This window comes from Pteropus alecto, unplaced genomic scaffold (assembly GCF_000325575.1).
Source record: "Pteropus alecto unplaced genomic scaffold, ASM32557v1 scaffold164, whole genome shotgun sequence".
Classification (NCBI taxonomy): Eukaryota; Metazoa; Chordata; class Mammalia; order Chiroptera; family Pteropodidae; genus Pteropus; species Pteropus alecto.
Window position 1 is genome coordinate 15301604 of NW_006439568.1, and position 15991 is coordinate 15317594.

Sequence of the window (15991 nt, forward strand, 5' to 3'; positions counted from 1 at the left end):
AGCTCAGCGGCGCGCGGAGGCTACAAGTGCCAAGGTGGTGATCGGAGACTTCTCCTGCAGGGACAAGCGCGCGACGCTCCGGCCGCACTGGGTGGCGGAGGCACGAGGTGAGTAGCGAACAGTGAGGAGGGTAGGAGGCGCTGGGGCGAAGGAACGACCCCGGGAGCCTGGCGGAGCAGGGGAGCGCGTCCCTACCCCCTGCCCGCGGTGCCCGCCTAGCCTCAGGGTACTCGGCGGACGCACCCTGACTCCGGGAGCCTCGGGCAGGCGCAGAGTCCCCCCGGAATGGACGGATGGTCTGGCCGGTGCTTGCGGCGCGCCCTCACCGCACGGCGCGCGCAGGACGGATCCCGCGGTCGCCTCCCCCAGACCAGCTCGCCGGTGTCACTTAGTTCCAGTGCAGATATTAATGCTTTTAATCTATGGCAGACGGACGAGGAAAAGTGCTTTCCCCCTGTTTGAGGTGCAGTTTTATTAACTGCTCTCTTAAATAAACCAGACAGAAGAGAGGGAGGGGACGGAAGGAAAAAAGCCTTAGCCGGTCCCCTGGGATTATTTTCCACCAAGGATGGAAGCCTCGAATCACAGAGCTGCAAAGGAAGTAGAATGAGCTGCTAGTATTTCGCTGATGGAAGAAGAAGAGTCTGTCTTTAAAGAATAGACGTAGGAGAAGGGAATTAAGTGGAGATTTCTCTCCTTTTTTGTTATAAATTGGGAGTCCCATAAGGGACTCTGCCAATTTTATCCAAAGTAGCGTGATGCGTTCTTTGTGCCAAAGGTAAATCAGAGCGCCTAATGTCTGAGGGACCTGTGAGATTTCTCACTTCAGTAATTGATCAAACCTGGTACCCTGGCTCCATTCATCGAGGGATCCTGCAATGGGGGTCTGTCCACTTGCTAAGGGAAAGCTCTGGTTCAGATGTGGTTTCCCTGCACGTGTGTGTGTGTGTGTGTGTGTGTTTTCTGTGTTAGCTGCAGAGAAACTTCAATAGGAGGAAAAGTGTTAAAAAAAAAAAAAACCTAATGTAGAGCAGAAAACGTAGATTCTGTTTTCCTTACTTTAAGGGAGTTGCCAAGTTGACTGTAAGGTGAGCCTTTACCTGTGCTTCTGTGTGGGTTACCAGCTGTTGGAGCTGTGGATTTCGAATTATAACAAACCCCCAAGCCATGGGTTAAATCAAGTATTATTGTGGACTTGGAGGCAAAATAAAAGAGCCCTTGTTTGAAACCTCCATTCTTGGTGATAGTGGAAAGTGAATTTTTGTTCCTCGGAAAGATGTAAGAGGCAGAGAAAGATGGGCAGATGCCTTTCTGCTCAACTTAAAATTCTGCCCGAGAAAGGTTCTTTTCTGTGGTCGGAGTGAAGAAGTGTCATGGATACAGAGTTCCAGAGGTAACTTTGGAATAGCTTCTCACCTATTTGCCTTAACAGAACTGTGACTCTGGGTTTATAATTTGTCTTTTATTGTCTATTTCTCGATGGGGTTTGTAAAAACTTCTGGATGGCCAATTTCCTGTGCACATGTGTTAGCAAAGCATACAGAGGGTGAGGGACTCAGACTTCCACCCAGTTAACAGGAGAAGCCAACCTGTACCTGGAGTAGAGAGAGGTGTGTGTATGTGTGTGTGTGTGTGTGTGTGTGTGTGTGTGTGTGTGTGTGCAGGAGTGGGCTGGCCTGTAGTATTTGCAGGGATCATACGATAAGGTGTGCTTTTTGCATACTTCCAGGCCAGAACATGCTGCCGTCATGTAGCAACAAGGGGATGGACTAAGAATGGAAGCACAATGAACAAACATGGGGTCTTGTAAATACAGGGCTGTGTGACTGGGGTCATTGAATGTATGCAGTGTAAGTTTAGAGAGGTGGTTGATAAAGCCTGTCATCTTTCACCCATTTCTAAGCTACCCAGTCAAAATGCTGAGCCTCAACTCCAATAGAGCCGAATGGATAGTGACATATTCATTCACCCATGGTGATGCTCTAAAGCTAATCTGTATTAGAATTGTTCTAAAGAGAGTGTAAACACTTATAATTTAACCAAATTTTTGAGGAGGCTGTGCTTCCCCAGGTTCTCCAGAAAATCAGCAGCTCTGCTAAAAAGGTCCCTGCCTTTCTCATTTGTGTCTCTATACAGGAAACCTGCCTTCTCATTGAGGGATCCTGTCATAGGAATGTGTGAGTCCTTGGATAAATTTGGCTTGGTGACGGCAATGCTTTCTTCAGAGACACTGCCACTTCCTCCGTGCTTCTTCTCTGCCCTGACCTAAGTTTCCCAGTGTAACTCCCTGTGATAAGTCAGAGAATTTGCTCTTTTCACACTTTCCTGACCCTAGGTAGCCTCTCCTTTCCTTCACCCCTTTTAGGGAAAACTGTGGCTGAAGTGTCAACAACTGTGGCTGCAAAGAAGATGGGGCCCTCAGAAGCAGCACTCCTGGTGCTTCAGTGTTAACTCTTTGGGCTCTTTTCTAAATTGCTGTTGGCAGAATTTCTGAAAGCTGCAGGGGGATGTCTGACCAGCTATGATGGAGCTCCACTACCTTGCTGACAATAGCAGCCAGGTAGCCCTGTGCAGTGCTGGGGACTGGGGTTCAGAAGGGCCTCCCACTGACCAGGCAAATGCAGCAGCCACCAGAGCTGCTCTCTGCTGCCAGAGACACTGTACATCCACACAGAGAGCAGCCCAGATGGAAGGGTCTACACTTAGCCCTTCTCCAGCATCCCCCTCCTCCTCTCTGCAAGACAGTGTTATTCAGCCAGACTCCTTCCCACCAGGACATCTCCGCTCAGGGAACAACCAAATAACAGCAGAACGGAAAGTCTGCAATTGCTGCAGCCAGGAATTAGAAACTTCTTTTACCTACGTGGATGAGAATGTTAACTTAGAACAGCGGGACCTGAGCTCACCTTCAGTAAAAGGGAGTAATCACCTGGTAGACCTTGGCTGGGGGAATCCAAATGAGTGGGCCCACGAAGCTGCTATATCTTTGATATCCGAAGACGAAGATGATACCAGTTCGGAAGCCACGTCTGCAGGGAAGTCAGTGGACTATGGTTTCATCAGCGCCATCTTGTTCTTGGTCACTGGCATCTTGCTGGTGATCATCTCTTACATCGTCCCACGGGAGGTGACTGTGGACCCCAGCACTGTGGCAGCCCGGGAGATGGAACGCCTGGAGAAGGAGGCCGCGAGGCTGGGGGCGCATCTAGACCGGTGTGTGATTGCCGGGCTCTGCCTGCTTACGCTTGGGGGGGTCGTTCTGTCCTGTTTACTAATGATGTCTATGTGGAAGGGGGAGCTGTACCGTCGCAACAGGTTTGCCTCTTCCAAAGAGTCTGCAAAACTCTACGGTTCTTTCAACTTTAGGATGAAGACCAACACTAACGAGAACACCCTGGAACTGTCCTTTGTAGAGGAAGATGCTCTCACTGTACAGAGTTAATTCTGGCTGTGAACTTCTTGAGAGTCTGCCTTGGCATTTTATATGAAAACAAACAAACAAAAACAAACCGCGTTTCTTAAAATTAACAGTGCAGTTTGTTTGCCTCAAAAGAAAAGTTTATTTCTCAAATCAACAGCCTGTGAGTGTCTTTGTTCTCCATGTATTTTTTTATTTAGAAGAAAAGTAAGATGTAAGATGCATTAAGAACCTACAATCAGCTACACCTGTCCTTCTTAAGAGCTGAGTGAGACTAATTAATCTGTAATGGCCATCAGCTTCTACTTCTATAGCAAAAACATTTTTAACGATCTAGTGTACAGATGATTTCTTTTACAAGACATGGGATATTATTCTTTGGACACTAGGTGGTTCCACACACAGATCAATTATAGTCATCTATTTTGTGAAAAAGAACTTAAGCTCTAATTAGATAATAAGGCTTATACTTAATTCTTAAAGGTTCTTATCCATTTTCTAGCTATATTTTTTCTTCTTATAATTTGGATAAACATTAAAATATAGTGTTTTAAGTTTGAATATTTTGAAACTTGAGGATGTTGGTTATTTTTCTTAATTATAAAATTGCATATATTATATTTAAAATTGTTCCTATACTCGGAAGTGGTAACTAATTCATTAGAATAAACTTTCTAGTGAAAGAAAATTATATCAATCATTATAAGACCAATCTGAATTTAACCCAAAATGGTAGTGCCAGATATTAGCCAGTGTCGCATGCCCATTTTCTAGATGAAGTAAAATTAGTTTCTGATATAAATTTCATTTTCTGTTTGTGGTTTAGCCATCACAGAGGTTCTCCATGCTCTTTTAGTCTTTGCTGGTTCTCACACCAGAGAGACAAAGCATAAAACATTATTAATATATCTGCAGACATCTAAATATCTAGGCAGGCCTGAGTCACGGCTGGCTCCAGCATACTACCAGGTGACGTTTTGTTGTTGTTTGGAGAAAACTTCCAATACAAGTTAGACTTGGGGACTGTGCCTCGAAGCCAGTATCGCTTGCTCTAGACCAGGCAATAAGACATTGCCCTAGGATGGCAGCAGTCCTTAAGCTCATATTCAAAAAAATTAAAATGGGGAAGAGGGAGAGGGAGAGAGAGAGAGAGAGAGAGAGAGAGAGAGAGAGAGAGAAGGAGGGGGAGAGAGAGAGAGAGGGAGAGAGAGAGAGAGAAACAGAGAGACAGAGAGACAGAGAGAGAGAGACAGACAGACAGAGAGACAGAGAGAGAGACTGACTTGGTGGGAACTTTACTTATCGCAATGGTCCAGGCATCATTCTGAGCTCCTTATAACCAGGATCTTAGTAACTGTGAGCTCTTGCTTCATGAGGTTCAAACTCTTGTCCTATGAGAGGCATGATGGGTAATGTGGTCACAACTGTGCAAAACAAACACTCAGTGCCAACACTAACATACCGTCTCCATATGGTAACAGCTCAGGAAGGGGGGTGGGGATGCAGCTTGCATTTTGCAACTACTGCTTGAGGGGTTTCCAGCCTCATGTTTTAACTTCCACTACCGTGTTAGCACCATCAGTGGGGTCAGACTTAAAGGGGCCTGGGGCTGGGAACTGGGGTGAGAAGGCAGTGTGGGGAAGTAAGAAATTGATTTCTTTGTAGATTCTAAAGCCTAATTCTAATGTCCAAAGTTTTTCTTGTAATTGAGGACTGTGAAATATGTGGGTGACTTAGGCTGGCAGAATGTGTGAGTCAGGATCTCTATGTGAATGAGCTCTTGTGGGTGTCAGGTCTATTTGATGAGTTAGGTACATGCAGTGTGTTATTCAAGGTTAAGGGGAAACGAAAGGAAGGATCAGAGGCTAGTAAAAATAGGATGAGTATATGAAAAAACTATTAGGTAAAAATGAGAAATTATATGGACATCAGAGGAAGCTAGACGGAGATCAGCTACCCTACAGAATAGACTGTTTTTGATTCAGAAAGAATTGGGACAATATACACATGATTTCTGTTTGCTGTTTGTACTTTTTGTTTTACTGTGACTCTCATGTCATTTTGTGATCTGTGTTGATGCCAGTTTACCAGCAGTATCAGCAGTTCTGAAAGTTTATAAATTGTCAGGTTCTAGCCTGCCTGAGGACTCTCTTTGGATGATGTCGAGGCAGAGTATGATCTGCTTGGCTGAACGAGTAGGTCTGAGGGGTGTGTGCGCATGTGTGTGTTAATACATTTTAAAAATATATGTTTATTCATAGAAGCTAAGTGGGAGCAGCTGAGTTTTGTTTTTATTTATTGATGAAACAAGATTAATTAGTTAAATCATAGACTACACTGAATTAATCGTGTGGTCCAATTTTCAGCTTCTTTTCAGACAAATTTGAGAATCAAGTGTTAGGAAGTTTTTTCAATTCCGTAAAACTAATGACAAAGGAGAAAAAGCTAAAAGATTTTAGCTTTTCATTTGGAAGCATTTAATAAATCTTGCAGTGCTACCAAATGATACACAGATTTGATGTGCTCTAAAAGATAGATATAGATAGAGACATATTAGGAAAAGAAAATGGGGGGATTTAACAAGTCGGAATATACTTTTTTCCTCCTTTAAAATTTTAAAAATGAAATGTAGTACGTAAATGCTTATTTCAACATTATCTAAATTTGTTCATTTACGGGCATATTTCTTTTAAGGTTCTAATCATATGAGGTCAGACCATTACACCAAAGGAACCCGATTCAGAATACCGTTTGGATGCCTCCCTAGTGCCGTGTTGACATAATCAGATAACTGCCTGAATTGGCTTTTCTGTAGGTATTTGGTTGTGTCGCCCCAGTCCATCCCATCAGTGCCTGAATTCAAGATGAAGATTACTTGAATTTAAAGTGATGGTAATGTGGGCAATGAAAAACCCTGAACTTTAGACACTGTTGTTTCCAATCTGAAAAAGAGGGTTTTGGAGAGGCTCTAATATTTAGAAGTACTTTGGCAAGAGCAGGTGATAAATGTTATAGATACTGAACAGACGATAGCTATGGTATGGGTCCTGAATCCTTCGTGGAGTTTTATGACCTTACATCTCCCTCTTCAACATGGTGCTGTTTGTTATCAATGCGAGTTTTTATTGCTAGACCTGGAAAGGCAGGACTCTTTTTTCAAAGGTTCATAGTTTAAGTTTTTAACTTATTTACCAGGGTTTAGAAAACTAAACTCAGTCACCTTCCTAATGTTGAGAGAAGGCAGCTCATTGTTCAATAATGTGGCCCAAAAGGGTAAGTACTAGAAAGAGAGCTGCCTTTCTCCATTACTTCTGGGATCTACGTGCTGCTAAGGGACAGTTTAATCCTCTTACTGACTTTGATAGAACTGTTCCTCTTTAGGGCACCTTAAACTGTCTGTGGAAGAGCTGAAGTGTTTTCTTTACAGTGCTTCCCTTTCCAGCCACTGGGAGCTCCTGAAGCAGCCCGTGTAATACGACATACCCCCTCGTAAGAAGAAAGTCTCTCCAGGCTCTCCACTTCACAGCTGACGTGGTTCAGAGGAGGACAGGACTGCTTGGAACCACGAAGTTCTCGATGGCTATGGGTGCTTTTACCCACATGACTGCTATGCCCCTTGATTCTGTATTACCTAGATTCTGCCTTGATATCAATATCACATGCTTTGCTCTCTCTTTATAATATCTGAGTCCATCCCTTTCATACTTATTTGTTTTAGGGACCCAGTTGGACCAGTGCTGGCACATGTCCTTCGAGGTGCAAATTTAAACAGAGACTGCCCTTCCAAGCCCATTTGCTCCATTCCTTTGCTTCTGGGTGTAGAGATAGGTGAGTGAGTGAGCACTGTGCCAGTTGAATATCAGGAATTAAGGGTCTGAATCCAAGTGACTCTACATGTTGTTGCTTCTTTGTGACAGGCAAAACTTCTAAGCAAGAGCACTTGGACAATTCAGTCTTTATCTTTCACATGTGTAGTGACAGCCACATGCAAAAGCTTACCTGGATAAATCATCTAAAGTTAAAAAAAAAATGTTTTATATATCTATCAGGAGAAGGTTTTTCAATATGAAGGTCAGATTCCATTGCATCAATTCCTGCTACCACAAAAATGTGGTCTGACAAGAGATTCACAACCATCACCAAAGGTTCACGTATTCAGTAAGATTTAATACCACTATCAAGATTCCATGGTGACAAAAAAATAAGACAGAACCTTACCATTCTATGACATGGGGTTTAACCTTGCCCGGAACTGGACATAAAGAATAATTATAATGAGAAGAATTATAATGAAGTCTCGCTGGCTTTTTCTAGTTTAAAAATGTTCGTAAGAAAGAAAATTAATACACTGCTGTCTTTCAGCTGATTTTCAGCTGTATCATTTTATGGTTCATAGAACTCTATAATATTCTCTCTTTCCATCTTTTATGGGCATAATTTGCCTGACTCGTGCACTGACACTGTAAAAAGATACTGTTTTAAAAATGGATTTCAAAAATCCATGGCTTACACTTAAGAGAGTACCTGTGATTTATGTTTGTTAGAATGCAATTTTATGTACACTCAAGTTTATATATGTCTTAGGAGAATATTTTATAATTACAGAATTGTAACATCCAAAGCTATTGTTAAAATAATTTTCTTATAGAAACGTGGCATGCCTTAATGTTGTCTTTAAGGACAAGAGAAATGTTTCACAGGCCATGAATGAAGAATTTGAAATCAACTTCAGAATAAGATGCCATAATCATATAGATCTGTTTTAGTCGTTCAGCATCCCACAAATGTTTGATTATTTTTTAACCTCTCAATTTTAGGCTCATAAAAATGTGGCATATTTAGAAGTTGTTTTACCATAAATTACTATTTTATTTCAGAGAAATATGGGCAGCAGACTTGTTGTTGTTGTTGTTTGTTTGTTGTTGTTGTTTTTTTTTTTTTTTGCTTCAAGTTTAGTAACTCTCCTGTGTTTCAAGAACAAGCAGCCTTGTTTCCCCACTGCCATCATCACCCCTCCTAACCATGCTCTGAACACACCATGCAAGAAAGTGAAGATGGGTTGTTACTATACAGCATATTGAGAATTTTTACTTTGTGGTTTTCATTATGCTTTTAATCTTACTTTTCTTGCCAACCAAGAAAAATATTTTGATGTCTATTATGTGTTATTTGATATTGTAAAAGGGCAGTTATTAAGGCTATGGGCTTTTTCTTAGGGCATTTGATGCCTTATATGTTAATAGCAAGTGTGTCATATCATTTTAAAATAAAACTATTCAGATATTTTATTGTTTTTGTTAACATTTATTTAAATCTGAATCTGTGATGCTCATTTGGTCTTTTAAAATTATATTTGTTTCCCAAAACATAAATTATGTTTCCCAAAAAAGTAAAAGTAATATTTACCCCCGATTCAAGTATAACATTCTTCTTGCTCCCTATCATTGAATAATGTAAACTAGGCCTTAGTCTTTTTACTTTATATGAAATGTCAAAGCTATTTGTATTTCTCTAAATTACTCAGTATTGAACTTAGACTGTGAATTGCACAATGTGGAAAAAGATACATAAATAGATAATTTTTAAAACATCTAAAAATCTAGAAAACTTTTAGGTGAGAGACAAATATCGAATTAGTTTATGCCCCTGCTCTTAATATTCTCTTAATCTAATTTTGATCTCCATTTTCATTTGAGGGATGTATCATAATCTATATTATTAAGTGAAATTGTATCCTTATTATGTCTTGGTGTCGTCAAGGATGAGAATTATAAAGGGACGATTGGAAGTGAGGCCCCATATATTGCTCCACTTATCTAAAACAAAAATTGGATCAGGATTCTTACCTACTATAAAGAAATAAATCTAGTTTTTTTAATATATTTTTTTCTGGACTTCTTTCTTTTAAACACCTCCGATCACTCAGCATGAGCTACATAATGTTGCTACAATTCCAGTCTCTTGCTGCTTGACCTTATAGGTCGGAAACCCAGTCTGATGCAATTACCTTTTTAAATGTTGCTGGTTGTCAAGCTAGAGCGTTAAAGAGTGTGAAAAGTCTGGAACAGGCTCTGCATCTCCTCACTACTTGTTAGTCAAGACTAATTATACAGTCCCACTCAAGCCAGGAAACGCAATTCCATCATGTGCCCTGAAGTGAGGAGACTTAGGGCCGTTTGGCAGGTAACACCAACGGCTGCCATAATTTCTAAGGTCTTTGTGCTGTTAAAACATGTTATGTATCAACAAACATAAAAATTCTTTCATTCTTTAATGACCACATAGTCAATTTATTTTTAACACTGAGGGGGAAAAACACAGTATTCTGAAAACTCTCCAGAAAAAGCACAGTTTAGTAGTTCTTTACTAAAAATACTTAAATAAGGAAATGATTGCAATGTTCCTTATGATAACCTGTATGGTTTCATTGTATTATTTTATCATAGAAATTAGGAGATTAAAATGAGCCAATACTAATGCTTTTAGCTCATGGGCAAGAGGAAGTACTTTAAGTCCTTCCTGTGTATTATTAAATCTGTACCTTATTATTTGTACCTTACTCATTTAGTTCTCACAACATTCCTGGAAGACAAATACTATTACCTGCATTTTTAAAATGAAAAACTAAAGCTCAATATTAGATGATTAGCCAGTTACATAACTAATAAGCAGTGGATAAAGAAATAAAACCTAGGACTAGTTAGCCAGGACTAGTTACATAGTCCCACTAAAAACTCATATTTATTCCAGGTTAGAAGGAATATTACCCTTCTTGCAAAAAAAAGTCGATTTACACTAGCTATTTTGTATTTATCATTTTTTTAAAAAATGTAATAGTCATAAGAGTTGAGAGATAAGAAACTATAAAGAAATCACACCAAAACTTTGGTTTTGGATAATATAGCCATTTCTCAAAATATAAAACCAAATTAAACCTATCAAAACTCACAGCTGTCCTACTCACTGCCCCCACTTCTCTAAGGTTCAGATAAGCCTATGCTGACACTTTTCCTTGGAACTGAAGAGAAAATGTAGTTATTCTTCCTACGTCCACAATAGTTCTCATAGGATGTATGTAGTTTCCAGAAGGGACCCAAAGGATAGAACGAAAGTCATATTTAAGTGCTTACTTTATGCCAGGCATTCTGCTTTCATGCACAGTGCCTTGTTTAATCTTCTCAACACCTGGTATAATAAGGGCTTCAGAACCAGGAAAACAAAGGACTTGGAGTTGGAATGTCTACTCTTCTACTCTGGTCAAGTCATCTGAGCAAGAGTTTCTCCATTTATAAAATAGGGATAATATTGTTTGCTTTTCAGTACTGTGATGACGATAAATGAAACAAAGGATAAAAGGGAATCCTGTCCGGTATTCTATCATTAGGTCCACCATTATCTTAAGTGGGTTGCTTTGTAACAGCAGCACTTCTTTGGGGCTATTCCTGTTGATTAAGTACCACTGGCCGACAGATAACTGAATTGGGCCATCATCATGATCATAAATAATCTCCTTCTCCTCCTCCTCTTCTTTCTCCCTCTCTTTTTCCTTCTCTCCTTCTCTTACTCCTTACCTTCCCTCTCCTCTTTCTTTTCTCTCTTCCTCTTCTTCTAACATCATTGTCATCACCATCATCACTTATGTGAAAACCATTCATTTGGAAGTCTTTTATTTATACCACGGTAGATGTGTCTAAGAAAGAAAATTAAATTCCCCTTCATGAGACAGAAAGTCAATCTGGAAAACTATATTGCTTAATTGCAAGGTACAATGTGCTAATATCTTATACCATAATCCTTCAGACCTCGAATAGCCATAGCTCCAATCATTGCACGCTATGTGACAGAAAATTATCTTTTCAATAGAAGATTTTTTACCATAGAAATGTTCAACAAAATCCTTTTATTTTGTTGAAAATCTTTTTTTTCTTTTCTTTTCTTTTTTTACATTCTTAGTGTTAAACTGAAAAGATTCTACTCAGTGAGCCCTGCTGTCTATCCAGATCACAGAGTTTATGCACCTATATTGAATTTATCTTTGAATTTTATTTAACCTTGCTCACATTCTGCCAAATTAGCAAAATTAACTGCTCTGGAATACAGATGACATTAAGGACAATTACTAAAATTGAACTTATTTTCCCTTGATACTTAAAAGGTGCAGTCAGCAATGCCCCCTGCTGCTGAGCGGATCCACAGCAGGGAAGCCAGAGGCACCAGAGAAGGAAGAAGACAAAGCCAGGACCTGCTCTAACCCGCACCTTACATAAATGATGAGCTTGGGAAAGAATTCAACAGTTGAAAATAGAATAAAAGGGGATTGTGAGAGACTGATGCTAGGTCCGAACAGTAATAGATGAGGCTGAGAGAGACTTTGAGAGACAAAGGTTCATTAACGAAACAGTCTTATGTCAAAGATCCCATTAGGGGCATAGCTGTTTTGAATAATCTTACAGGAGCCATCACTAAGCTGAGAAAGAGAAGACAGAAGTCAAGAAGCAAAGAAACAATTCAGGATGGAGGCAGGAAATTTTTGAGTATGGTTATTGGCTCATGAAACTGATGAAAGCAAGTAGCACAGAAGCCTAAGTTTCTAACGTAATTTCATTGCCAAAGATGCCTTTGACTCTCTGAGCCTTTAAAACGATACTTGGCCCCCAAAACTTGTACTAGTAGGAAGCAGGCCTGAAATTTGTACAGGCCCCAAGGAAGGCATACTCCTGAATATTCATTTTAGATGTGGCTGTGGAGAATAAAAGACAAGGAAGAAACTCTTAGAGGCTTGAACAGGGGCCTAGGGGAACAGTGAACAAACCAGTTTATTCTAGAAAGCAGAATAGAGCCTAGTCAAGGAATTTACCCCAACCCCGGAACAGAAGGCCTGTCTGACAGTTTCAGCATTTCTGTGGATCAATGATGTAATGTAGTTTTCACGTTCCTGTTTCATCATTTTATATAATATCTGAGGTATAACTTGTCTCCTTTATTTACAGTTTTTCAGATCACGAAGAGACATTCAGATCTTGTGAAGCAGACCGCACAGCCTGGAGGTCTTGGACTTGGAGCTGGAGGCAATATGTGGATGTATCTTTGAATCACCCTCCTTGGGCTTTGAGTATGCTCTTGTGAGAAAGGACATCCCACAACAGATCCACCAAAGATCATGCCCCGTTTCCTCTGTGTAGAGTCGTTGCTAGAAAGCAGTGGCCCAAATAGGGACTACGTTTCCCAGCTCTCTTTTCATTTAGGGGTGGGGGAGGGGCAAATGACTGATTCATAGAAATGGAATGAGAGCAGAGTGATGTGTGTCACTTCTTGGCTGAAGTAATTAAGAAACCTACATACCTTTATTCACTTTCCTCCCCAGTCTGGTAGGTGGACGAAGCTGTTGGTTAATTTTATGTGTCAGCTTGACTGGGCTAAGTGATGCCCATATAGTTGGTACAACATTGCTTCTGGATGTGTCTATAAGGATGTTTCTAGGAAAGATTAGCTTTTGAATGGGGAGACTGAATAAAGAAGCTCACCCTCACCAATGTCAATGGGCATCTTCTCATATGTTGAGGGCCTCAGTAAAACCAAAGGGCAGAGGAGGGTAGAGGAGGAGTGAATTTGCTCTCTACTTAAGCTGAGACATCCCTTTTCTCCTGACCCCTAACATTGGCACTCCTGCTTCTTGGACCTTTGGACTCAGACTGGGACTTACGGCATTGGCTACCCTGTTTCTCAGGTCTTTGGGTTTAGACTGGAACTACACCACCATATTTTCTGGGCCTTTAGTTTATAGTTGACAGATCATGGGACTTCTTGGCTCTGTTTCTCTGGGAACACTAATTCATGCACATTGAAGATGTCAAATTCTACACTGGCCTAGCTTGGAGAGCTTTCTGCTCTACAGTTAGTCAGGAACCTAGGCTGATAGAGGCTCTGTAATCTTCGTGTGGCATCACCCTGGTTGTCAGTATTTAGGAGAGATAGCATGGAGGTTTTTCCCATCAGTTGGTTAGCAGTCAATGTTATTTCCACATTTAACTGCAAGGGAGGCTGGGAAATGTAGTCTAGCAATATATCCAGGAAAATAAATAGGTTTGACGAACAGCTAACTAGTCTCTGCCAAAATGTATGACCTGGTCGTAGTCAATTTTCTGTTCAAAATATGCTTTTTCTAATTATTTTCTTCATTTCCGCTTACTAAAATTTTCCTCTCATTAACCATGAGTATATGGCTTTTTTTTCTCAAGTGAATTAGGTTAAGTATGGCATGGTAAAATCTCAATGTATATCATGTTCAATATATAAGTTCTGTATTGCTGCATAACAAATTATCTCAAAACTTACTTAAAACAAAAAACTGTTATTATCTCACACAGTTCCTGTGAATCAGGACTTTGGGATCAGTTTAGCTATGTGGTTTTGGCTCAGGGTCTCTCATCAGGCTGCAATCAAGATATCAGCTGGGGCTACAGCATTTTAAGGCTTGACTGGGTCTGGAGAATTCTATTTCAGAAAAGCTCACTCATGGCTGGCAAGTTTGTGCTGGCCATTGGCAGAAGGCCTTGATTCCTTACCACGTGGACCACCCACTGGGCTTTTGAATTTCTTCAAAATATGGCTGCCGGGTGCCCCGAGAGAGGGCGATCCTAGATAGAAAGGAGGACACTGCAAAGTTTTTATGGCCAAGTTTCAGGAGTGAAACTCTGTCACTTCCACCACATTTTTATAGTCACTAAGTCCAGCCCACAGTCAAGGAGAGGGCAACTAGTTTCCTCTTTCTTAAGAGAAGAGTGTCAAAAAAGATATGTATTTATTTTAAAACCTCCACACTCAGTATTTTGATTTTTCTAATTTCCTTCATCCTTTTTAGTGTTGCTAATATAGTACATCTTTACTTAATTGGTACTTTAATTAACTCTTTCACTTAATTGCTTCTTAACTAACATTACCATTTTTAGAAATGTTAATTACATTTTTTATTTAGGATGTATTAATGAGAGTATTGAATTTGATCTTTGAAAAGTCAGAGCTGACTTTAGGCCTGGCAGAGAAATATCAGGCTCTGAAGTCCAAATAGAAGGGGAGATGGGTCTGCGGATGTGAGCTATAATGAAAAATAAACTGATCTTGAGGAAAGAACCAAGCACTTCACTTCGAAATATAAAATTTACATCATGATTTGGGGGAAAACTTCCAATTCCAGTCTCTTTCTCTCCTTTGCAATGACAATTCTGTCCCATTTTCAGTTAAAACACCCATAGTTATCTATTTTGGTTGAGAATCGTTAGTGCATCATATTAATAAGTGATTTACCAAATTTACTAAATTGATGCCTAAAGAAATTAATGATGAAAACTATTGACTATTGAGTGCTTATAATGTACCAAGTCCCACTTTCACATTTACGCATTTAATCCGCAAGAATCCCATGAGGTAGGTACTCTGATTATGCTAATGTTATTCATGAGCAAAGTTAGATTTACCATAGACATCATTAGCTTGCCCAAATTATTAGCTTTGTCACATAGCTCATAAGTGGCAGAGTTGGGATTCAAACCCAGAGTTTGACTCTGTTAAATGCAGTTGCTTAAAGCTAATAAATGGTGGAACTGAGATTTCCCATCCAGGCCTGAAGCAAAATCCATGCTCTTTGTATTTTTAAAAGGCTGCCATTTACTTTGTAGTTCTTTTCACCTGAACTGCCTGTTCTTCCCTCTGCCAAGGCCAACCTCATTGATGATTACTCACACCAACATTGATCTCTCCTTTCTTTAAATGGTCATAGCACTTAGTATTTGTATTCCACAATTCACTCAGTGTAGGCTGCCTTATATTGATCACTAATTGTTTCATGCATTAGACTTTTCTTTCCAATAAGACCTTAAACTCTGGGAGGGCAAGGACTCTCTACCTTCACAGTACCTAGGATCAGTACTAACTCATACCAGCCACTTGATCATTGCTCATGAATTGCATAAATAGGAACATGATAAATTCTCCCATTATGCCAAATACAAGTAATCTGGCTCCCATACTCAAGGAGTCTCTTATCCTGGCTTCCAGGATAAGAAAAGAACCAAAGGAAGGAAAACTCTCTAGAGAAGAGCCTTGAAGTAGATTAAAGTTAGAAACTCCAGGGAAAACATCAAAGAACAATGAATTCCACTTGCACAGTCAAAGGCTAATGCATAACAATAAAAATGCACTAGTTTTTAAATGTTGATATGCAGAAACATTCACTCTTACCAGGAATCAAAAATTTTAACAAAAAAATTAAATGGATATAATTTTTATTATCAAATTAGGAACATTTTTTTTCCCTTTTTTAAAAGCATATTTTAATGTTGTCTTGAAAGGTGCTATCGCATACACTATCTCATAGGAGTATCAATAGATTTCTTCCTGGAAAACAAATGGACTGTATGTACCTGATATCTCCAAAATATCTTTTTCCCCAATATCCCACTTCCAGAAAACGTAGAATAGAAATGTTCAAGGAGATGGATGCAAGTTTATTTACGAAGATATTTATTGCTGTATTAGCTAAAAGAGTGAAATACTGAAAACAATCTCAGAACTCAA

The 15991-nt window shown here is 39.9% G+C and overlaps 1 protein-coding gene across 3 annotated transcripts; it reads left to right on the plus strand.

Moving 5' to 3' along the window:
• On the plus strand, window positions 1–13623 carry TMEM74 (transmembrane protein 74). Of its 3 annotated transcripts, XM_025050155.1 has the most exons (4): window positions 1–107; window positions 2137–3213; window positions 7137–7246; window positions 12409–13623. In XM_025050155.1, exons 2-4 carry the CDS (start codon window positions 2522–2524, stop codon window positions 12507–12509), a joined length of 903 nt encoding a protein of 300 aa, XP_024905923.1. In that variant the 5' UTR covers window positions 1–107; window positions 2137–2521; the 3' UTR covers window positions 12510–13623. The 3 variants fall into 3 exon arrangements, with proteins under 3 accessions (XP_024905923.1, XP_015448435.1, XP_024905922.1); XM_015592949.2 differs by lacking the exon at window positions 12409–13623 and having other exon boundaries at window positions 6846–8692; XM_025050154.1 differs by lacking the exons at window positions 7137–7246; window positions 12409–13623 and having other exon boundaries at window positions 7–107; window positions 2137–2177; window positions 2366–3979.
• Window positions 13624–15991: the final 2368 nt, after the last annotated feature.